This window comes from Electrophorus electricus, chromosome 1 (assembly GCF_013358815.1).
Source record: "Electrophorus electricus isolate fEleEle1 chromosome 1, fEleEle1.pri, whole genome shotgun sequence".
Lineage (NCBI taxonomy): Eukaryota > Metazoa > Chordata > Actinopteri > Gymnotiformes > Gymnotidae > Electrophorus > Electrophorus electricus.
Window position 1 is genome coordinate 19,443,178 of NC_049535.1, and position 26,523 is coordinate 19,469,700.

At 37.9% G+C, this 26,523-nt stretch overlaps 1 protein-coding gene across 1 annotated transcript in view; it reads left to right on the plus strand.

Annotated features, from left to right (window-relative positions):
• The window catches only part of LOC113590967 (ras-related protein Rab-26-like), an 83,090-nt gene that overhangs the window by 38,250 nt on the left and 18,317 nt on the right, over positions 1 to 26,523 (plus strand). Inside the window, exons 3-5 of the mRNA XM_035527473.1 lie at positions 4,857 to 4,898; positions 6,318 to 6,384; positions 12,483 to 12,535. Coding sequence (XP_035383366.1) covers positions 4,857 to 4,898; positions 6,318 to 6,384; positions 12,483 to 12,535 — 162 coding nt within the window. The remainder of the gene's footprint in view (positions 1 to 4,856; positions 4,899 to 6,317; positions 6,385 to 12,482; positions 12,536 to 26,523) is intronic.

The following is a 26,523-nucleotide window of genomic DNA, read 5'->3' on the forward strand; positions in this document are numbered from 1 at the left end:
CATCCCAACAATAGACTCTTCTCTCTGTTGAGGTCAGGGAGGCGCTTTCGCTCCCTGAAGACCAAGACAGAGAGACTGAAGAGGAGCTTCTTCCCACAGGCCATTCAGGCCCTGAATCAGGGAAACTGATAAACTGTGGGGACCACCACCACCATGTAACATAACTGTATATCTGTATATATATATTTATATTCAATTACCTTGTAACACAACAACTGTAGATATGTTATTATACGAAATGGATCTGTACATTCTGTAGATTGTGTACATATATACACAACCATATACATTGTACATTGTGTATATAATCATAATATACATACATTGTACATACATTGTTAATATATTTTGTACATACATAGAATATATATATTTCTCTTTGAATATATATATTTCACATATATAGAATATCTATATTTCTCTATGCACCCCTGTTTTCTTTTCCTCAGTTTGGACAGAGTACTCTCCACCATTTCACTGTGAGTTATACTGTGTATGACTATGTATGTGATGAATAAACCAAACTTGAAACTTGAAACTAATCAACTCATTGAACAGTTCAATGGAACTGTTTGTCATTATCTTCCTTCTCCAGTCCACCACTATTTATTTGGTCCATAATACATAGCAGGTGGTTTTGTTCACATCATGCAACAAAGTTGTTCACCTGGTTCCTGTACTTTTCTTTCTGACCATCCTTGATGCACCCGAGCAGAGTTGTCAGCAAATTTCTGAATATGGCAGAGGTCTGACCTGTTCTGGTGGTGTACAGGTTGGAGAGGAAACTACTGTTCCCTTAGGTATTCCTGTTTTGCTCAGCAGGTGCTCAGATAGGCAAGTTTCTAGGCACACAAGCTGGGGTCTATTTCAGAGGTGTGTTTCACATCTATAACCAAGACGAGCATGGATACAGTGGCTCCAAGTAATATTCAACCCCCTGAAGATTTGGAGTTAACTTAGCATTGTGAAATTTGGACTGTATATGGGCCTGTACATGTGAAATGTACTGCAGCAAAAAAAGAATGTTATTTCTCTTTGTTTGTTTGTTTTTGTTTTACTTTCCAAAGTTTATCAGAGGGTCAATTATTATTCAATCCCTCAAACCACCAGAATTCTGTTTGGTTCCATCAAGTATTAAGAATTAATTGAGGTATTAAGAACAATGAGCTTCACATGCTTGGATTAATTATCTGTTTTTTCCCACCTTTTCTGACTATAAAAGCCCCTCTCCAAACAAGTGAACAGCACTCATACATGGTCAATATGGGAAAGACTAAGGAGCGTTCCAAGGCCATGAGAGACAAAATTGTGGAGGGTCACAAGGCTGGCAAGGGGTACAAAACCCTTTCCAAGGAGTTGGGCCTACCTGTCTCCAACGTTGCGAGCATCATCTGGAAGTGGAAGGCTTATGGAACCACTGTTAACCTTCCACAGCCCGGACAGCCTTTCAAAGTTTCCTCCCATGCTGAGGCCAGGCTTGTCCAAATGGTCAAGGCTGACCCAAGGACAACAAGCAGGGAGCTCCAGGAAGATCTCATGGTGGTGGGGACATTGGTTTCAATAAATACCATAAGTAACATACTCCACTGCAATGGTCTCCATTCCAGGTGAGCCCATAAGGTACCTTTACTTTCAAAGCGTCATGTCAAGGCCCATCTAAAGTTTGTTCATGATCACTTGGAGGACTCTGAGGCAGACTGGTTCAAGGTTCTCTGCTCTGGTGAGACAAAGATTGAGGTCTTTGGTGCCGACCACACCCAGGGTGTTTGGTGAGAGGATGACACTGCATACGACCCCAAGAATACCATCCCTACAGTCAAGCATGGTGGTGGCAACATCATACTGTAGCGCTGCTTCTCAGCCAAGGGGCCCAGCCATCTGGTCCACATCCACGAGAAGATGGATAGCACAGCCTTCCTGGAGATTTAGGCCAAAAACCTCTGCTCCTTTATCATGGATCTTAAGATGGGTCGTCATTTCATCTTCCAACAGGACAACGACCCCAAGCATATAGCCAAGAAAACCAAGGCCTGGTTTAAGAGGGAAAAGATGTTTCCCTCAAGGTGTTACAGTGGCCTAGTCAGTCTCCTGACCTTAACCCAATTGAAAATTTGTGGAATGAGCTCAAGATAAAAGTCCACAAGAGATGCCCAAAGAACCTAGACAACTTGGAGAAGATCTGCATGGAGGAGTGGGCCAAGATTACTCCAGAGACCTGTGCTGAGATGGGAAGGCACTAGTCTCACCAAGACCTTCATGATGTGTGACTTGAATGACTGGTCTGCAGTCACTCAAGGAAGAAGGAGATGTCTTCTTTGGAACAGGAACCAGACATGGTATATTCACAACACTTGTACCTGTTCCTCAGGGTACCTGTTCCTCAGGGCTCAGGGTGAAAAAGAGCTGAAGGATCCCAAATAGCAGTTTGTTGCAAAAGTTCCTACCCTGGGGCTGATTCTATCAGGTCCTGCAGAATTTCCCAGTTTTAACTTCTCCAGCTATTTCTGCACCTGGCTGTTTGACACATATAGTGGGTGCATGGGGGTTGTGGGTCCTCAGATGATGACTGTTGGGTGGGTTAGCAGTAGTGAGGATGTGGGGGAGATGCTGTTTCTGGAGTGGGAGGGAGTTGTGCTGAATCTTGTTGAAAAATACATTCAGCTTGTTGGCTATGTTCAAACTGCCCCCATAGGCTGTTTCAGCTTGAAGCCAATGATCTGCTTCATACTAGCCCACACCTCCTTCACATTGTTCTCCTGAAGCCTGCCCTACACTTTCCTTCTTTGTTCTCCATCAGTCCCACCATCAGCTCCTTATCTGTTCTCAGTCCTTCTATCTGAATGCCTGCTTCTTTATGTTCAGTACTTCCTTCAGGTTCATTGTATACAGAGAACATTGATGCGATATAGATGGTGTCTGCCTAATAAGCAGTTAGAAATAAATAAGGTCCTCCACACAGCCAATGCTGTGAAAACCTTTTTATAAAGTACACAATGATAAGTGGTGTAAGGCTTGCCAGTGATGAAACTGAGAGCATAGTGAATCCAAAGGTATAAGGTTATTTGTATGAACATATCTATAAGTTGCAACAGCATAGTCAAATATAAATAGCAAAGCTGCTTCTATGATCATCTTCCTAAAATGCATTGGAAACATTTTATTTTATTTCAGTATAGGTGTCCAAGTTTTTGGCTTAGATTACTAAAAAGCATACAGTTTTATTTAAAAATACATTTAGCATCCAACCATTTGTCAAGGTATTTAGTAACCATTTCAAAGTTGGATCCATTCAGGGTAGTAATCGCAATGTTGAGCAGTTAAGAGGTGGATGTATACACGGAGAAGAGCGAGCTTTATTATGGGCAAATCCAGAATCATAATCATCATCCTTGGAACAGTACAGGGTCATAGAGCCAATAGAATACATGGTTAACAAAAAGCAAACAAAACACACAACGAGAAAGGGGAAGCAGGTCAGGAAAACTTCTTCCAAATAAATAACTTAAACAATTAATGTTGGATGTTATAAATAGAATATAAGAGCTAAGGAGTACAACAAAACACTGACAACTCTGATTACATGAATTCTGTCTAAATATCTTTGTGAATGTGATACTACCATGTGCTAAGGGTGAATCATTAACTAATAAGCAAACTGATCAGATTGAAATGTTGGCTGGCTGTTTGGACAGCGATTTGAAGCCTGGCAACAGTCCTTTCAAAGATCAGTTCAGCCAGAGGGAGTTTCACTAATTGCATGCACTTGTGATGAGCCTCGGTGTCGGCTGACCTCTTGCAACCCTGGCATTGGAGAAGAAATCATGCCATCATTCAGTTAACTTGGTCAGGCCTATTACATATTGGAGGTTAGAGGGCATTATGTGGGGGTATGCGGGTATATCTTTGCATGTCTTTTGTTTGTGTGCATGTGTAAAATGTTTTTCTATAACTGGAAAACCAGTAGGAAATTGTCCTCACAATCAAAACATTTATTTATTTTTTATTTATTAATAGCTTGCATTAGATTTCAGGGCCAAGGTTAAAAAATGAAAAATGAGACCTGCATTGATGGTGTTTGTACTTTGAGTGTTACTCCCTTGAATTTCTAGCTTTAGCTGCACATTTGTGCCCCTTCGTAATTGTGTAATTTGCATATTGTACTTTGTGTACCTTTTGTTTGTATCTTTAGTGTAAAAGAACCATCCATCCAGCTATATTTATATACTCATCCATTCTTACACATTATTATATCACCCTATGCTACCAATATCCACCTTCGCACACCCTACTCATGTCATATATTGTCCTACCATCAGACTAATCCAGATTTATCCCATAACTCTTATCCCATCCAACTCTAGATTCTAGAATCCTAGATTCCCTAGTTTCCATAGCTATCTTTCCCTAGCTAGCCCTTGATGTCATTATGTCCCACAGTCTGGGTCTATGGATTATATCTGCTCCTCCTCTTTCAATGTGAACTGGTTAATTCACTATGGATTATATATACTTGTCCTCTTTCAATGTAAACTGGATAATTCACTATACTGTATATTGTCTGCATGTCAAGCGTTCCTTATCCCTGTTGGAAGAGGAAATATATAATAAAGAATCTGGACTGGATTGTTCCTCCTGAATGTTTTTTAATCAGACACGCTGTAGTGTTCACTAAAGTTATATGCGGACCAGACTCATTCAGATTCTTCCAACAAAAATCCTACTTTGAAGATTACATGGGTATTCATGAATCTCTCTTACATAAGATCCAACCTTGCACTCTACAAACAACCTTCATCTTAATGGTTTTACACAGCTAATGCACCCCTCTCTTTCCCTCCCTCTCTCTCTAATTTCAGAACAAAGTGCTCAACATTGATGGAGTCAAAGTCAAGCTTCAGGTAAAGCCTACTTTCCTATCCAAAATGGTACCAAGTCCAATAGATTCCAATGCCTGTAACTGTGTTTATACTGACTAAAAGTGGCTTTTAGCTTTAGCCAAGCAGAAATTATTTTTAATAAAATTTATATCTGGTTTCCACTTTCATAAAGAACTTAAACAATGCTTTTATGTCTTTTGGTTTGGACAAGGTGTCATCATAAGAATACCTCCTTTCTTGTATAAATTCAAATGCTGGCCCCATTTTAGGACAAAATTAGATCTTATTAGGACTAAGACAGACTCTTCCCTTTAATCTTGTAGGAACAATTTGTCTCATTAGCCTGTTCTTCCTCCCTCCCTCTCCCTCTTTCTTTCTTCTCTCTCTCTCTCTCTCTCTCTCTCTCTCTCTCACACACACACACACACACACACACACACACACACACACACACACACACACACACACACACACACACACAGGCATTCTCCATCCCATCTTTTCTGTTTTGCTTTTTCATCCTGTCAAATGTAAACCTGCAATTATGCAACTCATTACAAACAGTCTTAATGAGGCCCCTGATTGAGGATTTCTCTATGTGATGTGTTCATTTGAGCTAATTGGCTCTGAGCACTCCCAATGCACTACAGGCACTGAATGCAAGGTGAATGTTCTCATGTAATATGCAACTCCCCATTAGCACCACAGGGAGCAGAAATAACACGAGATTCAACATCTGACAGATTGTAATGCAATTGGGGAAAACCCATTTTTGTGTGCATGCATTTGTGCCCATGGATTGAATGAGTGAAATTTCTTTAGTGGGAAATGTGTCAGTAGTAATCACCTCAGTTGAGAAGAGGTGCTGTGGCACATGTCTACAGGGGAATACATTATAATGAAAAAAAAACGAAGAAGGAAAATATGGCTCATGAAGCAGCATTTAATATCAATTAATATCCATCACTCAGGGCAGAGAGAGACTGAGCCATCCTTGATCATCCATGATCACTGCACCCATCCACCTTAGCCTTCTCCCTGTCAGGAGGGAGAAGATAGACACATAAGAACAGGAGATAGGGTGTGAATAGTTTTCAAACAGATTATTACTACATTCCTACACAGGCTGTCAACGCACTCCAGCTACATTTGCAAATGTCTCCTAAATGAGCAAAAGAGGTAGCATTAGTCAAATTTAGTAAAACCTCTTAAAAGTTGGAGTGTAAACACATTGTAGCCAGTGCCACTCTCATATGGCCTCTTTCATACAAAGTGAGCAGGACTTAAAGCTTCCTCTCTGTAGGCCCTACACACTAGAGAAGGACCTTCAGATGAGCTGCACAAAAAGGCCCAGAGAGAAAGAGAGGTGGAAAACCGAATCTAACACTTAACAGAAGATGAAAGCTAAGTGTCCTCTTATCTGCCCCTCTTTCTCTTTAGATCTGGGACACTGCAGGACAGGAGCGCTTCCGCAGTGTTACTCACGCCTACTACCGTGATGCCCATGGTGAGATGTTTCCACATACACAAACTTCCACATGTCACAATGTTGGTACTTTAAAGAAGCATCCTAGCTGTTTTGGTAAGCATCATGGGGTTCTCATTTATTTCCCGTTTATGTGGTAACTAGCAGATTTAGGAGTTTTTCCATTTTGGTGAAATTTCTTATAAAAATGCATTTGGTTAATGCTCTCTTGCTGTCCCTAATTCTATTATTGTGTGATGCCTCTAAAGTAGGGAGAACATCAGAACATGATGAAAAGAAGGTATATTGGATTTTCTTTAAATTTAGGAAGTCCAGCCAACAGTACATTAAAGTAGGTTAACTTGGAATTAGTGACTATATGTATTTATATGGAATATGTGTAATAGCTTCTCTGCATTAGATGTCTCTCGTTTATCAAGTCTCAGCTTGCTACAGCTTTTAATATGGGTTGTTGGTGATGATAATGGTTAATATTATTATTATTGTTGTTGTTGTTATCTCTGTTATCTCAGCCTGTGGCTGGTGTCTTTTCATTACAAGGCAGAGCACTATCTGGATCCTTGGGCTATTAAATATAGTTCAGTGGACCAAACTTTGTGTATGAATGCAGTCACAAGATGCCAACTTTTTAATTAGTTTTCCTGAGAGCTGCTAGATGTACTTTTGTAACTCGATCTTCATAGTCCCTAGCACTCCAACCATGACTGGAATCACCTTGGGTTTTGTCTTCCACATCAGAGCAATTTCAATCTCAAAGTCCATGTATTTGTTGTTTTTGGAGGTTTTTCTTCTTCCTTGAGTGAATAGTTCTGTATAGTATGGCCCATCTGCAGTGCACTGCCTCATGATGTCGTGAGTATTCACGACTTTCTCTGCCTGGAGCTCATACCATTTCTCTGACATTTAAATTCAGAAAACACAATGTGGTATAATCTTTCAGCATTGTGTTATTCTACAGTCTCACCAAGGCAGGATCCCATACTATACCAACACTTGCATGAAAAATGCTGATAGAAGTCCAGCTTAGTTATTTTGATGTATAATGTTAATAGATATTATTTTCCAAAAGTCTCAATACCACATTACCTTGATAATAGTAATGTTATAATAATAATAATAATAATAATAATAATAATAATAATAATTTGGTAATAATGTATATGGGGAATAGTTTTATCCCAAAAATGAAGTCCATTCATTGTATAATCAGTAACTGCAAAATCTTACACAGAATGTCCTGACTAGAAATAAAGCAATTTTGGCCTATATCAGAACAGAGTAAAACATTGGTGTCAAGATAGTGCCAGAGAATATTTAAGTGATATCAGTATAGCCATAATCAAGCTGCCTGTTTTAGGCATGTCCCTACATTTGACACAATGTAGGGCCAACATTGGGCCTATGGGATTCATGAGTTTAAATAGACAAACATATTTGAAACGCACAAACTTGTATTTAAAAAAAAAAAAAAAATTACAACAGATGTCACAAAGCAGCTTTACAAATGTTCAAGTCCAAGCCCCAAGTGAGCAAGCCACAGGCATCAGTAGCAAGGGAAAACTCCCTAGAGCATGAGTAAGAAACCTTGAGAGGAACAAAGACTCAAAGGGGGGGACCATCCTCCTCTGGCCAACAATAGTCACAACAATAATAACAATTTAAAGAGAAAAATAAATGAAAAAATGAAAAAATAAGCAATTCATGTCTACTCCAACTTTCTACATGCAATAGTCTTGTCCCGATGGTGTGCATGTGTCTGAGACCCATCCTGCAAGAGAATGTCCATTAAGGACAATGGAGAAGTAGTTGGCTGGGGTGGAGGTGTGGTGGGCTACAGCAGGGTACATCAGGGGGTGGTGGGAGTAGCCATGGCAGCTGAGATGGGATGGAGCTCAGTAACATCACGACTTCAGGGGTAGGTGTACCTCAGCAGAAAGTACACCTTGTATATTCCCTTGTATATCCTTTTGAACAGAATAATTTTAATGATGCTGACTGTGTTAATCGATATCTTTAATCATAATAACAGCCAAACAAGATTTTTTTCTTTTCCAGAAAAGAAATATTTCTCCTTAGACAGCTCCTCACCCCCCAACCTCATGCTTTGGCTTATAAAGACTTAAGCTTTACAAACCTTGTCTTTTACACATGCTGAATCAAGGCAGAGAGAATGAAGGGTCATCCTTTGACAAGAAACCCATGCCTCTGTGACACACTTGACAACCTTATTCTTTCTCTCTCTTTGATTGCTGAAAGAATGCAACTAGTCCACGTTGCACTCTCCCTTGGCACAATGCTTCTCTGTACACACCATCACCCGTCAAAAACACCCAGACAAACCCACACACACATACACATGCACAGATTTTCCCTGCTGCTTGCTGGCCTTTTCAGAGACCATGGCTCAGTTGGGTACTTTTATATAAGACTTTTGACAGTTCTTCAGCTTAGCTGTGTACGTAGATACGTAAAAGGTGTAATAGTGGAACAGGGAAACATTTCTTTTTCTCTGGTACCTTACAGGAAGCAAACCTCAAAGCCACTATGACTAGACTGCACTGAGTATTCTGCTGGGCTTTGAACAGCCCAGACGTATTTGGACAGTGACAATTCTTAGTCACTTTATTAATTTATTTTCTTCCTTTACTACTTATGGAAGAAATCACAGCCCTTTTAGATGCAAAGCACTTTATGGTCCTTTAGCCACATTTAGATGGCTGAAGGTTCTGTATAAATGGGAACTCTTATTGCTTAAGTGGGGTGCTATGTAAGAGAGGCACTCTACGTCTGTGTCTTTATTTATTGTCTAGGGAAAATAAATAATTGGATTGCTTGCTATGAGCAGAATCAGTGCTTTTGGCCATGAATACTTCCACACAGAGGCCAAAGTGCCTTTCACACTGTGCAGTTTATTTACAGTGTGAGAAATGTGTAGGAAGGGTTAGACAGGATGGTGAGTGGATTCGTTGCCCATTGGCAGTTTGGTAACATGGTCTGAGGATCCAGGGGAGCTGGCGGCAGCTCAGGTCACCTGGGGCAGGAGAGCTGCAGCTTCCATTGCTGAGCAATCTTCTGAATAGAGAGTAAGAGGGATGGGTCTGAGCATACAACTCAGCAGAGACTCTCCCTGGGTTATTGCAGAGAAGGTGACTACAGAGAGGTTTTAAACTGCAAAAGTGCCTATGTTGGCTGAAGTCCAGAATATTTAGTGCTGAAACAGACCTGTTGTATTGATTCTAACACCCAAGAGAGCAGACAGAAAAGCTGAAGTGGTTCGTGCTTCAACCTCTGCTGCTGCTTGGTTGTTTTTGGCTTTAATGTACGCTGTTGTATCAGCTCATGCACAAAAAACTAACAAACGATCCAAAGGGAATTCAAGAATTGAGCTTTGCAGCTGGTGTGTGTTGCTATTGTCTGTCATGAAGATCTTAGCAGGCCATAATGAGGCTCAATAATCTATATAGATTAATCAATTGGCCAACACAGTATGTTAAAAGTAATTGTTTGGTTAAAATGTAAAACAGTGGTGAGCCAGCTGGCAGATCACAAGAACTATTTTTGATGTATGAACAGAATCAATTCAGTGTGTAGGCATGGATGTGTTAAAGACTATCCTAAAGAGAACAATACACCATCATGACCTTAGATGATTTTAAAGTGTAGAGACAAAAGGCAAACCACTGGCAAGTCTCAAAAATAGAAAGGACAACTGACATTTTACTAAAAAGTTAACTTTTTTTTTCACGACTAAGTTCTGGGGAAAGGTCTTATAGCCAAATGAAATCTGTTTTGAAGATAATGGATAAGGGAAATGAGGAGGAAAAAAATCCCAAGTATACTAGATTCTAAGTGTACTGATGTGAACACTTTTATTCTTTTATTTCCTAAGTGCTCTATTCCATGTGCTTGTACCAGTGTATCGGAAGAGTAGCAAAGGTGTAATGTGACAATTTAAATAATCACTAAATCTGATTTTATATGTTAAATAGATATTGGCTATGCTCTAAGTATTTCAGCCTTGGAGGTATAGGTACACTATATTGGTTGGCCAAGTATAAGCTAAAATGTAATGCCTAATAGGCAGAGAGAATGAAACGTGTGTTTAGGTATTTTTTTGTCCTGTGCATTATGGACAGTTATCCCCAATAAAAGCACAAAGTATCCACTCACCAATAAGCCCCTGATGTCAGAAGTTTATTGTTCAATTAAAGGCTGACCTGATCATAAGGACTTATGACTTTAATCTAATAGCAAAATAGCATAGTAAAATAAACAGTATAATAAAATTGTAATAAGAGTAACCATAGCTATTCATAGGAACTGTATTGCAAAACCACTGACCAAATGTAATACAATACAATAATATTATAGCAGTACATGGTAACTAAAATAAACAACATAATAGCATAAAATGCAAAGGCTATGCACATCTTGAATGGGCCTACATAATGGTGGCAAGTTGTTGGGATTTGGGGTATAGCAACAGGACATGTTCCTCTGGTGGGGCGAGTCATCAGTTACAGTTGGTGTTAAGTTCATCTCATATGTGATGCTATCAGGGCTACAAGCTCCTTATTAAAGTATTCAAGTATTTGCAGTTTTTTTTTCTTTGACCCAATTAATATTAATATTAATTTAGGTCTTTTTTGAATATGCTTTGGCAAAGGTTAAAAAAAACAATTCTGGATTTCAACATTTTGCAAAGGTAGGTTTTGTTGTTTGATGCTTGATAAGCAAACTGATTTTGTTTCATAAGCATTAAACATCATTTTCCATTTCCTGCAGGATCTTGTTTGTATAATTTTTTTTTTTACTTTCACAAATTCCTTATTGTGTTTTATGTTTTCACAGATCATCTTAATGATGGACTTCAAATTAAATAATATATTTGCAGATTTACAATGTCTATATTTTCTTTATATTATTTGTTTTTTCTGCTTTCTGTAGCATTTTTGGATAATAGTCATATTTTCTGCTGATTTCTTTAACAGCAAGATTTACATAAACTTGTCAGTTTTGAAATTAGTGATAATAAATTCAGTCATTTTATTAATAAGATCAACTAAATTTAACACATGAATGTATCAGCACTATCTGGAGCTTATCTATAGGTCCCGTGGACCATATACATTTCACTAGACTCCAGTTGTGTCTTTGGCCTGTTTGAGGTAGACATTAATTTAGCCGGATTTGATCTGATAGTTTTACGGATTTGGTCAGATAGATAGTTTACTGCTTGATTGTGAATGCACTGAAGGAAGTTGGGTCCATGTCAGTGATTGCATAGTCAACTACACTAGCTCCAAGAGCTGAACAATATGTGAACCTCCCTACATAATCACCTCTGATCCTGTACAAGCCTGAGGATCAACAGAGATGCCCTAGCTCCGTTTCCACTTGTGTTTATGGCACTGTCAAGGTTGTTTCTGTTTTGCTGGATTGGTGAGAAATACAGAGGGCTTTGACCAAACACATGGTTGGTGCCCTGTGGGTCTATGTAGTCAGGGTTAGTTCCTGTTCATGCATTGAAATCTCCACACTGTAGCACATATCCCTAGGTCTGGAAATTGTTAATCTCTGTATGGAGGCTGTTTAGATCATCCACATCATGATATCTGTAGTGCTTGTCTTATTTCTAAGGACAGTTTTTTGACAGTGTGTGTGGGGACACACACATCTTATTCTGTGTATATGTGTGGAAGATCAGGCTGTTCTTGACTCTTGACTGATAAAGTCTACATATATTTTGTCAGGAGTTACTTTTTTGGTTTTTATGGAGGCTTTATGGAGGCTTTGCTGTCCTGTGTGCTAATTGCCAAAGTGTACATTTTGAATTAAACAATCCCCCCCCCCCCATTAGATATAGGAAACCAATTCAAAAATGTATAATTATTGTTTAGTAGTTAATACTATAGTGGCATTTCAACTGCCTGTTCAACTTCAGAAACTAAATTTTGAAGATATTTCAGGTCATTCCAAAAGTGGCTGCACTCTAATTTTACTCTCTCTCTCTCTCTCTCTCTCTCTCTCTCTCTCTCTCTCTCTCTCTCTCTCTCTCTCTCTCTCTCTCTCTCTGTTCTGCTCCATCTCTCTTGCATACTTTGCCTTCATTTTCCCAGCTCTGCTGTTACTCTATGATGTCACCAACAAAGCATCTTTTGATAACACTCGGGTAAGAGCATTATTGCTTGCTTGCTTTCATTTCATCTGGTAATAGCTAGAAAAACAGCCCATCATTAACTCTTTTATAATATATGTACTCCAGAAGAAAGGATATGGAAATAGCTATAGCTAATAACTATATATGTCTATAATTTGCACTGATAGAGAAGTTCTGGTTTTTTTTTAGTTGGACAGAGTCAGAGCAAATGTATTTAATATTTCTGTCCCTTAATGAGAGGGATAGAGTATTCATTTTGTTAGTTTAACTCTGGGCCTCAGGGTACGGTCATAGATCTGTTCTATCCAGCTATGTGTCTCTGTTGTGGGGATGAATGGGGAAGCATTCTTGAGGAACATGAGGAACACCAACATACCTCTTTACAGGTGAAAAAAGAGCTAAAAATGAAACGGAGCACACACGTACACACCTTGTTTGATTAAAACATTTTAAAAAGGGAATGGTGAATGGGAGTGGACCAGGCTTTTACCTTATCCCTTTGCTAAACATTTCAAAGAAATTGGCAACCCTGAACAAGAGTTTAAAATCTTTTTATTTCTTTTACTGCTACTGTATTCAGTCCTAATATGATATTGTCTGGTAATTAGAATTTTCCGTCAATAAGCACATGTGTTTAAATTTGAATATGCAGGGAAAAGACTATGCTAGTACCACCATATCAGATCTGCTGTGGTTCTTGTTGAAAATTCAATTTATTTGAATTTATAGTATAAGTTTGGCTACAGATTAAATTTACCTGAAGTATAAGGGACTGCTTTCTGTAATTCCGGTGTTTTCTGAAATTCATTTTAATTGAAAACATAACATAATTTTAAAAAGATAACTGGAGTTAAATGAGTAACAAGTCTAATCAATTTCTCAATGACAAGTTGACATGAATTTATAAAACTCAAGATAAAAACTGAAACATCAGTCAGATGTTTCTACAGCAAATCAATAGATTAGTAAATGATGACCATGAACACTGATATAATTTGTAGTAGTGTATAAGGTATGTCTATTGTAACAGTGTCCACAAAGTAATATGCATATCATCTTTCTCTCACTATTCTAGAGAGTCAGTCAGTACAGAGACTACAATTTTCAGCTAGATAACTTCACTACAGTGAAGAATGGATAAGAACGTCCTGATTAAACATCACAGGGGAGTGTGAAAGAAAGGACTCAAACAGGCTGTTCAAATACATATGCAGGCTTTACTGAATGTATGAAGGCCGCGAAAGGGAAAAGACTTGACATGCAGACAATAGGAACTGGCAACACTTTGTGGGGATTCAGTGAAACTAAGAGAGTATTTATAAGGTTTATTGGGGAACAGGTGCAGATGAACATGATGACCATAGAGACAGTCAGCACTCAGAGGATGAGGCCCTCTGGTGGTCTGAATGAATGTTGAAGAAATAAAACAAAGTGTTTCATATTGTCTCAGTAAGTGGGAAGAGACTGGATCAAATGCAGAACAGATTTATTACAGGGAGTAAGCAAAATCTAGGTCAAGACTCAGAAACTGGTCAAGTGATGGGCAGAATTTAATAGTCAAATTCAGGCTGGTCAACACAGTGTGTGCTGGTCAGGGAGACACTTATGGAATTCCCAGATGAGCTCAAAATCCGGGATATCCTTTGCCAATGCGTTGTATGGGCCAGCACAAGGAGGTAGTTACTCCAGGTCTGTGAAACAAAGGTGAGAAAAGGTTCACAATCAAAAGTTAATAACTTTGTTTCCTGAGCTTGTTGTAGAGTTTCATCTATCTCTAGTAAAATAGGTGTTGCAAGGATACCTACTGGAAGAATCACCTCCTCCTGGGAATATATGTCTACCTCAAAATCTCCTGTTCAACAGACTGTGGGTGGTATGAGACATGAAATACAAACCAGGAAAAGATGCAGTTGAGGCACCAAGAAGTTCTTAGGGATTCTGGATTCTTCCAAGGATTACGATCCAGAAAGGTCTCGACCACTCCTTTAATCCAGTGTCTCCACTCCTTCAGGAGCAGTTTGACAGCCAGCAGCTCATGATTCCTGGTATCATAATTCTTGTAAGCAGGGGATCAGTTCTTGCAGAAGTATACACATAGGTATAATTTCAGTGGATCTCCCTGTCACTGAGGCAGGACAGCACCTACTCTAGCTTTCAAAGCATCAACCTTCAGTCAAGGCTGGTGAGGATGCTTTAGGATGGAAGTATGGGAACTTCACTGACAGAAAGGCTTGTTATGGCTCTTTAGTCCAAATAAGCCTCCAGCATTTTCCGAGGAGAAGAGAGGTCAGAATTGTAGCTACAGAACTAAAAGGAAAGAGATAGATGTCAGATTAAAGTGGATACATTGTTTTGCAAGAGGGTATTGCATCCACATGTAGTAAAATGGTACAGGTGCTGTAGTGTTTGCTCTGCTAAATACTTCATAAAACTGATGTCAAATGGGGCTTAGCATTCATTGAGGAATCAGGGGGACTTTTCAACAGGATGGATAAACAATGAAACATTAGGCAGGATTTCTGACACTGAGGCTACCAGGCAATTATTTACTGAGCAGTCCAGGAAGTTGTTGGGTCAAGCCCGCATTGCCGCAGGAGCCCTAAAATTATATGGTGAACTGGGATGCTTGTCAAAAGCGGTGTGAGGGTCTCATTATGAGTAGCACCTGCTATTAGAGAGATGAAAGCATGAGGAAAGGTGCACTCTCAAGGGTTTGTAGTTTTGTTTCCTGAGCTTGTTGTAGAGCTTCATGTCCAATACAATAGGTGCTGCAAAACAGTACTGGAAAGGATCTTCTTCTCCTGGGAATGTATGTCCACCTCATAATCTCCTGTTGTCAACAGACTGTGGGTGGTATGAGACATGAAATACAAACCAGGAAAAGAAGCAGTTGAGGGGCCAAGAAGTTCTTAGGGATTCCAGATTCTTCTAGTCAAGATTTGCAATTAATATACAAAATAGGGAATCTCTAACTGCCTAGCAGGACTCTCATCTATAAAGTTCCATGCTGATTCCAAATCAACGAGGGCTCTTGATGAGAAGACCTTATGGTAAATAGAAATTTGTATGGGAAGAAAGCTTAAAGTAAAGGAAGACAGTAGGGAAAATGAAGGTTCATGTATCAATGATGGCACGTTATAGAGGGGCCTTTGAAGACAGTGCTGAAGGTCCCTCTGTCAGTGTGTACAGATACTGAGTGAATTATTACTATTAATTAATCTATTAGGCCTAAATACATTTATTTATTTATTGTTTGTTTGCTTGCCATTAATAATCATTCTAATAAATAGGTCACTAGTTCAACAGGACAAATTAGTCATCGATGTTCTGGGAATCCATGAAATAAGCCCTTATTAATTAAGCACTTATTCAAGATTGTTCCATCTAGTATATGTAGTATCACTTGATGAGCATTCATTGAGCTGAGCTCGAAGTGGTAACAGCTGAGGAGTTTAAATTATTCACTTGCATTTTTAAGTAAAGTTCTGGAGAAAATAGTTTTATAAATACATATGTGGTGTCTAATAACCTACTGTAAAAATTTCAGTCAGTATTTTGCTCCAATCATAGTATGGAAATGGAAATGGCATGACCTGAGACTTACTATTACTTACTTACGCAAACCATCTATTTTGGCCCTATTTGAACAAGTCCAACATTTGACACAGTTAATCATGAGATCCCAATCCATCAAGTAGAAAATTGGGTTGACATGTCAGGGACTGTTTTAGAGTGACATAAATCTTATATGATGAATAGAAAGCACTTTATTGTGCTGACAAATCATTCATCCAAAAAATTTTAATCTTCCCTTTGGAGTTCTACAAGGTTCCATTATAGGGCCTATGCAATGTCATTAAGAAACACAAGGTAAACTTTTATTGCTATATTGATGACAGTACATTTATTTCCCTTGAAAGTCAACACTGTTGACTAACAAATTGTTTCAGACATCTCTAAATCAGGACAAAACTGTAATCCTGATTCTTGGCAATGAGTCTTGGTGTTATATATTAAAACTGAAGTACAATACCTAGGTGCCATTTTTTATTTTAAACTTTGTTTTTTGTCCCTAATTTAAATAATGCCAATAAGGTTGTTTTCTGTTATTTGTGGAGTACTGTTAGTCATTTCTGCCACAGATTATTACAGAGAAACCTTTCCATGCATTTGTCCCAAGTAGAAATGATTACTGCAACATTCTTTTTACTTAGCTTCCTAAAAAAAATATTCCATACAAGTTGTAAAAAACATAGCAGCATGAATTCTAACAAAAAAAAGAGAGCTCATATCATTCCTATTTTGAAAAGTTTGCACTGGTTGCTAGTATGCTCTAAGATGGACTTTAAAGTTATTTTCTTTTTTTAAAGCCCTCAATGGCCTAGCACATGTGTACCTCACTGAATGTCTACCACTTTGTTCCAGTTTGCTCATAAACATAGATCTGCAGATTCTGGTCTTTTCCAAATGCCCTGTGTAAACTACAGAAATAGTGGAGAGGGCTCCTTTTGTTTTATGCTCTTAAACATTGGAACTCATTACCTCTTACAATTAGGTAGTCAAGGACAGCACATATTTTTAAGATAATAATTATTTTTAAAAATAAATAAATAAAAAACACCACAGGGAGGCCATGAGCCAGGACATAATCAGCGCTTACCCTATATAACAGCTTTACAAAGGCCACTCTTTGTAACACATGTGCTAAACTTGCCAGTAACTGGTGGTTTCTTGGACAGCGGTTCTCTGTTGACTTTCTTACCTGGTCTTTCAGAGAGTCTTCCTTCATGTGTGTCTGCAGTTGTTTTTCCAGGGCAGAGTTACTCTTTCAGTTGTTTGTGTGTCTACCAGTTGTTCTTCTCTCTGCCCCATGCACCTTTTCTGTAGTGGGGTGGTTAGGGCTGAGATCCTTGAATGGTGTGGAGCCTTGTTTGATCCCTGGGCTGCGCTAGTTAAACATGCCCTGCTTCAGTTACATTTGCCTTCCCGGCAGTGTTGTTTTGTTATCATTTTCTTATTCCTTGTCAATTTTTAATTGTTATTCTTTTGAGCACCTTTTATTCTTCTTTTTTTCCCTTTTTGCCTTTAAGATCAGATTATATGTTTAATAATCATTTGAAAATATATCTTGTTTGAATTAGTTGTCATTTATTTTTGTTGTGCTTTTTATTATTTATATCTTTCAACTCTAAATCACTTTGAGATGCTTGATATATGAAAAGTGTTCTATAAATTACGTTTTTTATTATAACTCCTTGCCCCTGGTTTGTCGATATCTTTTGATGAATAAAAAGTGGTTTATTGCACTGGCAAATGAGTGTTCTCTGATGATTCCACTTTTGAGGGGTTAAATGGGCATGACCTAGGTTCAGGGTTAGAATCAGATGGATTAGGAGCATAGAGTGAAATCCAGGGTTTATTGTGTCTCGAATGGCAGGTTATACAAATGCATCGCTGTAAATTTGATCAAATTCTGCCTGGACACTGTAATAAGAGCTGTCTTATTACATCCACTTAATACCATAATACAGTTCTGGGTGAGAGCTTTGTATTAACATGGCATGGTTGAACACCACCCTCAGTGTAGAGGAGAATTACTCATATGACTCTGGTCTTTCTCTTTCCCATATTGCTGTAGCCTGGTCCACACACACCCAGTTAGTAGTGAAGTGACAGTGGTTATTTTCCATGTATCCATAGTTGGAGCAGAATAATTATGTATGAAATATAGGGAATACAGGAGTAGGAAGACCTTGTAGGAAGACACTGTAACGGGGTTCCATCAAACTTCTTGTGGAGAGCTATATTACCCTTCAGGACAGGAGGGTCAAAGATATGGCATATGATTCTCTGCCAAGGTGGTTACAGGTGTGAGGTCAGGAAGAGTAAATTGGCATGGTAAACATTGTAACAGGCAAACTATCCATGATACCAAAGGCCATGATACCAAACTAACATAGAGAACTGGGCCAGATTCACTACTGCACAAGATGCACACTTATTTTCTGCTTATCAAGTAATGGACAGAAAAATTTACAATGCAAAAACAAATGGCTCATAAACACAGCAGACTGTTAAGTGGGTACCCTGATAGCTTCAAGACTCTGCTGTGCCTGTTGAACATGGTATATTGGCCATTTATACCTAAGGACATATGGACCAACTGTAGTGTCAGACTTTTATGTAAATACCTATATGCTGATTTGTCACTTAGGCTGCATTTTGACATCACAGTATACATCTACACTACACTGTAAAAATCCCAGTGTAAAAATCCATACAGGTGAATGTCACCAAATGAGACTTACATTTTGTGTAGAACTGGAGTTGATACTATAACTGAAACTGTCACACATCTAATTTCCAATTTAACCAATTATCTGCTGTGTTTTAGACATTAGTGTGTAATGTCTTTTTTCCTTGTTTTTCAAATGATATGAGAGCCTAATGCTATGTGCTTGTTGCAGATTTGGTTCTGATGCTATGGATTACATACATTTTTTAAGACAGCCGTCTTAAGTACAGCCAAGTCTGCACTTCAGTGGAAGGTCATGCATTTTAAATGTAAAAATCAATGGAGCCTTCCTCCCCCACAGGATTTTGTTGTTTGTATAATGTGTGCAATAACTCATTGTAATCAGTGTAATCGTTATTCATATGGCTTAGCTGACAGTTTAGGATGAATATGGTAATGTCTTTGCAAAAGGAGGGTCAGCAGGGTGCAAGCTGTGTTTTTATTAGTGATGAAAATAAAGAAAAAAACAGAACATGGCAAGCAACATAAGCAAAAATATACCATTTCCTGATATAGAATGCTTGCTTAGTGACTGCAACAGTGCTCGTCACTCAGAGTTGGCAGAGTTGGTCTATGTCCATGGTCTTTCTCTTATAGGGGAAAGAGACTATTTAAATAGGCTACCCTGAACATGGAACAGGTGCACCCAGTATTAATTACCCACTGAATCAACCTGAGGAACCTTCTGCCCCACAGACGATGCTCAACTACATCCCCACTGCCTTTATGAATTATCCAAAACCAAACCAAATAGTGTGAAAATAATCAATACTTTTTAAAATAACAGGACAGTCAGGACAAAAAAATGTTTAATATTTGCTGGTTTTTGTTTTGAATGGAAAAGTCATTTCAGAAGTCATTTTTACTGGACTATGGACAGACTTGCTTAAGTGCTCTTTTGTAAATCTGTTTGATACAGGTAAAATTATTAGTGTCACTTTATTAATTAATGCAAATTGTACACAGTTATGTATCAAGATATCATTTTATAAAAGTCTTGACTAAAATGGTTTTCTTTGAAAACCTGTTCTTTTTTTTTTCTACAAAAAATTTAGTTCATCTGATAAAGCCCTGAAAATTAGCTAGCAGTATAGGCACCAGAAGAAAGGCTTGAAACCTTATTTACCAAACAAAATTGGTTTGGCAGAGTCAGAATATCAAATAAGATCACTAAATTGTATCTTCTGCAAATTTAAGCAGAACACAGTGTAACTTGTGGTGTCTTTAATGCCATTTCCTTTAAGGTCTCATTTTAGCATCAAAAACAAGTTAGAAATATCTTGAGGAACTTGAGTTCAGCATTGGACAGATGAAGACCCTGAGAACCATAGCAACCTTATCTTTATTACATTCCTATTTAGCAAGCGTTTTAATCCACAATTAAAATTTGATAGGCACTATAACTCAAAGGATTTTTAAGCCATCATGAAAAGAAAAAAAAAATCTAATTTAATATCTTAAGTGCTATTTCTGCTCCAAAGAAATATGACATGATTTAATATGTATACATTATTTGTACTTGTCAGAGATTGCTGCCAGTTTATCTTTATTTTTCATTGTCTCTGGCTTCACAAGTCCGAGCCTCTGGCAGGCAAAACATTTATGTCTAAGATAGTTTCTTTACCTCAAGAAACTCATTTGTAAAGGTCATATTTGGTCTTCATGGCTGCCCTTGACCCATCTTAATGAGTGTTCCAAGGAGCCTGATATTCTTTGTGTGAATACATTACCTATAATGGCAGAGACAAACCAGGTATTAGCGCAGTGTGTTTGTGGTGCCCTATTGGATGCAATTGCTTGAGAGTAGATATTTTACAGGAAACCTGAAGAATAGACCACTTTTCAGCCTTTTAGCTCAGAGGGACAATGGCCCTGTCTGAAAGCCCTGAGCATTCAACATATTGATGCTCAAAGATAAAATTATTGACCAGCCTAAATGTGTTTGTATGTTTTGGCACTGAAAACAAAGCCCAGAACCCTTTCCCTACAGCTAGTGACAATCTTTTCTAATAAATGTTAATAACAAGAAATGGGCTAGCTAGCTTAACATCACACTAGCTGATGTTAACTGTGTTGCCGGCTCTGGATCTGGCAGCTCTACATGACTTTTCTGCCAAAGCCAAGAACTCATAGATTTTTTTTTTATTTGTCACAACCTATCATTGTATGCGAACAAGCATGTTCTTAGGAACATATTTTCCAGTTCACTTGAACTTTATTTTTAGCTAAACTTAAGAAATGTGTTCAGTATGAAGAACAAGCTCTAGGTTTCATTCTGAATGTGAGCTTGCTCAGAAACTGTTAGCCCATGTCATCAGTTGCCTGTAGCAGTATTTTGCTTGTTTTCATAGTGATAGACAAGACACTTCCTTCCAGAAAAGGAAAGTTCTGAATGCAATTGCACTTTGCCTATGCCAATTATGGATATATTTTTGAAACAGGGAACTAACCAAGGATATCTGTATCTCTGCCACTAGGGGGCTGCAAGTGCAAGTTTTTAAAACAGCACTATATTAATTAAACAGTTGGCAATACATTTGCATGCCTGTGCATATGGCATTTATGTATTATTCTAGTCTTGTATGTAGAGTTATCATAATGCTGCCTATACAGTAGCATTAGCTTAGTGACACAGAACAGAAGTGTATAGTTGACCATGACCTATGTTATGGTGAATGTAGTTTTTCTTAACTACTTCATAGCCATATAGTGCAAATATCTAAGATTTTCTGCAGGAAAGAAACCACACCAGTTTGTAACTTGACTTACTCAAGAATTAAGCTCATAAACATGGATTTAAAAATGTTGCATTAGCCGCATAGGATACAAAATGTCCATTTTATAGTAAGGGCTGTCAGTTCACACTCCGCATTGGCAAAAATGTAGTCTTTCAGATTTCCTCAACTGCCTGCAATGCACAGCACACATAATTTTGTCCATGCCAACATATTTTGTGCATGTCAAGATATTATCATGCCACCATGAGTTTTGCCATGAGTTGTTTGTTTTTTATTTTAGATCAGAATCAGTTTGTTTAGGATCCCATTCACTCAATATGTAAAACTGCCAAAAATGTAATGGCTTGCATTACACATTTTGCAGTATATGCAGAGGCAGAGGCAGGGATGGGGGTGGAGACCAAACCTACGCACTTCGCAGCCACTGTGCCATTAAGCCATTAAAGCATTCACTTACAGACTACAGAATTTGAACCAGGGTTAGCAATGCACAGCCTTGAGTAATTAGGAATATGAGAGAGGACTTGCACTAAAACACGCATTCAACATCTTTACTAAACATGAATAATTAAGGATAGGCCTGTAACTTGTGAGAGAAGCTGCTTCCCTTCCTTGGGGAAGCAGGATTTCGTGAGTCACTGTCCAGACTTCAGATAGAAACTGTATCTGTTAAAACTGAAAGATTCAAAATGTGTTATGTAGTCAATATTATTGGGTACCAAGTTGTAAAAGGAAGGGAATGAGTTTGTCCTTGATCATGTAGCAGCTTCACAAGAAAGACTGTAAAATGAAGTGAGAGCTAATGATTATCAGACTAAGTAATGCACAGATGAGATCATGTGTAAACATCAAATAAATGACCATCAGAATGTGAAATGTTTGTTAAAGGCTAAGCGATTCTATTTATGATCAGTTGGCAACCGTTTGTCAGTTGTCAGAAGAGAGAGAAATGATGTAATTGAATTCTCTACCGTCCAGATTTTGTATAGGATTTAGGTATTAAAACAGTTTATGATTAAAAGTAGCTTTGTGTATTAAGGATGTGTATTTGAGTCGATTATTTATTTACCTAGTTTTCCAGATAGAGTCCCAGTTTTATTCCTTAAACAGAAATCAAATTTCAGAACAATCTTAATTTCAAAACAGTAGAACAATTGGGGATGTTTGTGATTTTGTTTTGCACTTTTTTTTAAAGGTGCAGGCTTATTAACTGCTGGGGTAATTGTTTTACAGAAATTTATGAAGAGCTAATTTATCATTATGGATTTTTAAAGTGTAATGAATATCACTAATAGAAAGAGGTCATGAAGGTCTTTTCACTGATATGTTTAAAAATGATTCAAAGATATAATTATTATTATTATATATATTATAATTATTTCTTTATGTTGCTTCAAACACAAGCAATTACTAATTGATCACTAAAAAACAAATTCTTATGAGGCGGTTGTTCCTAAATTTCCTTTAAATTTAGAAACAATTCTAAATGTTTAAATTAAATGTTGACTTGGAGGGATCATTTAGGCATGGGACAGGGGCAGGGACAGAGCTTAAAAGAGATTAACCCTCAATTCCTCAAGTTGTACTCAGTCATAATTGAAAGTTGCTTTGGATAAAAGTGTCAGCAAAATATCATAAATGTAAAAGCTAAAAATACCTATTTCATCAATAGCCTACAAGGGAGCTGAAGGGGTCTGTAGAGAACAGAAACATTTTCTCAATATTCCCCCTTTAGGATTCAGCGTTTGAAGCACTGTTACATTGTTAACGCAATTAAAGAGAAAAAAACAAAATCAGGAGTGCGGTATCAGTATGTGCGATAACTGAGTCATATCTGTCTGTGCAGGCTATATCTCAGGGAAAGGTTCAGGCAGAGAACAGTGCCCCTGTTCTTCTAAAAAAGAGAATCTATTTTCCATAATAGGAGATTGAGGCAGATCTAGAGGGAGGCGAGCTGAGCACTTATCCCCACAGCACCTGCCAGCTCACTTCTCCGAACAGGCAGCCATCCATCCAGCTCAGGTAGACATGGAGCAGTTCACCTGCCAGCTCACTTATCCCCACAGACAACCATTCATCCAGCTCAGGCAGACATGGAGGAGTTCAAACATTTAGGTCTAACTCGAAAATGGGTTTGTGCCTCTACATCTTGGGAAATGCAAGGCCGTGCTGATGGTATCCACAGCTGCCGCAGAAGAGATCCTCATTCCTTCTGACACAGCAATATTATTCTGCCTTCAAGATAAGGGATTCTCTCACTTATATGAGCTCACATATCACACCTAGTTGACACACAGTGTGAAGGCATGGGAAGTTCTGGCTCAGGCCATCTTGAAAATGAAATTATGTTTGAACTAAAACAATCTAAAATGATGGACAATTATTAAAATTATGAATGATGTCAAGTAATATTACATTAGATATCCTTGATCACTTTACATTTATCTGATGCTTTTATAAAATGCTACTTACAGTCATGACCAAGTACAAATTGAGCGTTAAGGACCTTTCTCAGGGGCCCAACGGTGGCAACAGTAATGGGGTTTGAATTATCACACTTCTGGCTACTAGTCATGTACCTTAACCACTGAGCTACCACCACTCATTGAGCACGTCACAATGGTGTCAAGCTAAAAACAATCTGCAAATCTGGCAACCTGTTTATTATCCATATTCCACTGCCTATTATAATGCGTAATTTGCATAATCTAAAATTTTTATGTAAAGTACTACTGTGTGAATGATATAATCGTTGCCCTACACTGCAAGTCTATCTTGCTTTCTAAATACTTCTGAATCTGGCAGATTTCAGGCTTTGGAGGTCGCAGGTGTATATCTGACCCAGCATTTCCTTTGGCTGCCAAACCACAGGCCCTTTAGAAACTTGACTGGACATCAGTGCACTGTGGTGAAAAAATGCATAAATATTTGTCACTCTTTTGTAGTCAGACACCCACACATTTATAAACATCTTCTGCTAAGATTTCAGCCAGCAAATTATTTTAGATGAAAGCAGATACATTGTATGCTACTTTATTGATTATTGCCATTCATACACACCACACATCATACACATGCAACATTCCTAGGGTGGTTATATCTGTAGTTCTGTTAACTTGTGGTTAGAGGTGAGTATATGTAAACGGGTAATCGAAATAATAAAACCATTTCTATAAGAACATATTATATACCACTTAAATAATGAGCCTTAATAAATCAACTGAATCATTGCCTACTAGTTTGTTAATGATTGTTAGTTTTCAGCATTCATAAATTACTATAATGATTATAAATTAATCATTATAAATTATCTTCTATATTTGATCTTCTACATACATAAATGATCTTCTTTGCGATATCATACATTAGCCTGTTAATCATTTTTAATCATTATTATAATATGTTTGAAATCTAAAATAGTTTAAATTGGTAAGCATTTACTTGTACATCTTTAACTGTGCCCCAAACCAATTTTAAAAATCAAACCAGACATTTCACTAGGGACAAAAACAGAACTGAAAATGTAATAATTTTCAACTGTTCCAAAATGAAATGAAACGTAATGTACTACAGGTCAATAATGTAATTTATTTAATTATATTTAGCCCACAACTTGAGTAATTATTTGAATAATCATTACGTAATCATTTGGTATTATTTAACCAGTTTGGATATGCAATGATTGATCAGTGATTGATCAGTATCTCTACTCAGAGGTATCACAGGAAACAACTAAACACAGCTTAGCAAGAGAGCAGAGGGAGGTGGTTATGGGCTCTTCACCAGAGTCTCCACCTGCAGTACTTCATCTCATCAGCAGGGTCAGTGGCACATGCTGGTGGGATGAAGCGCAGAACAGTAGGACCTCTCCTGCAGGGTCGAGCTTGCATCGGTATCAGACCTGATAGGAAAGGCAGCTGTACAGAATGGAATGCAGTAGACAGATTTAATATATACATATATTGATAGAGAGATATTCAAAATTGTAGTATAGTGCACAGAGTTTCCCGAGAAACAGAATGTTTTTGACAGAGGTCTTAGTTAAAAGACATTACGGTAGTCCAAACTTGGGGTAATAAAAAAAACTAGTTTTTTGCTGTCATGTAACTGTAATGTTGAGCAAGCTAAGGATTCAAGTGCTGAGATGGATTCAATTGCTCAGATGAGCCATATTTATTATGAGAATATTACTGTTAATCAGCTAATCACTGTTACAATGATTACACATAACCATGGACTAAAAGAAGACCATGGACTAAAAGTGGAGTTAAACCTCTGAAGTCTAGCAGCATTTTTCTGTTTTTGCATATTTTCTTAAATTCACTTTAAAGGTTCCTACTTATGGCATGATATCCATACGTTTCATATGAAAATGTTCAGAATAATCACAGCTCTCTTCTGAATGAGCTACCATTTGGCCTAGAGCACTGCATAAAGAAACAGAAATGCATCATATTTTATGTGAAAACCTTTACTTATGTGAACCAACTATTTTGTGTGTGTATACAAAAATGTATTCTTCTTCATCAAAGGAATTAATCCCCTCAGGCTCTAAAGCTCCGTTATCTTTGTTACTACTTTCCAAAATTGCTGCAACTTCAGCAACTGTACACTTGTCACACAACTTTTTAGCTAGCTAGCTAAATGTTGATTGAATGAGGAAGGAAATATTTCTGACATGAAGGGTAAAGCCATAAAGGGTATTGCCAGATCTATTACTAAGGCCCTTCATGTCAGAAACATTTCCTTCCTTGTTCAATCAACATCTTGATTGAGTTAGCCTCCTTGACATCTTGATTGATTGATTGCTAAATTACATTTTTTTATTTTTATTTTACAATATCAAGTCCATCATCCAGGTTGCAATGCAACTGTTTGAAACCCTGCCCTTGAATTTGTTGGCTGTTCAGGAAGGTGACAGGCCCGGTGGAGGTGTCAATTATTGTCTTCTGTTCTTCGATATAGCT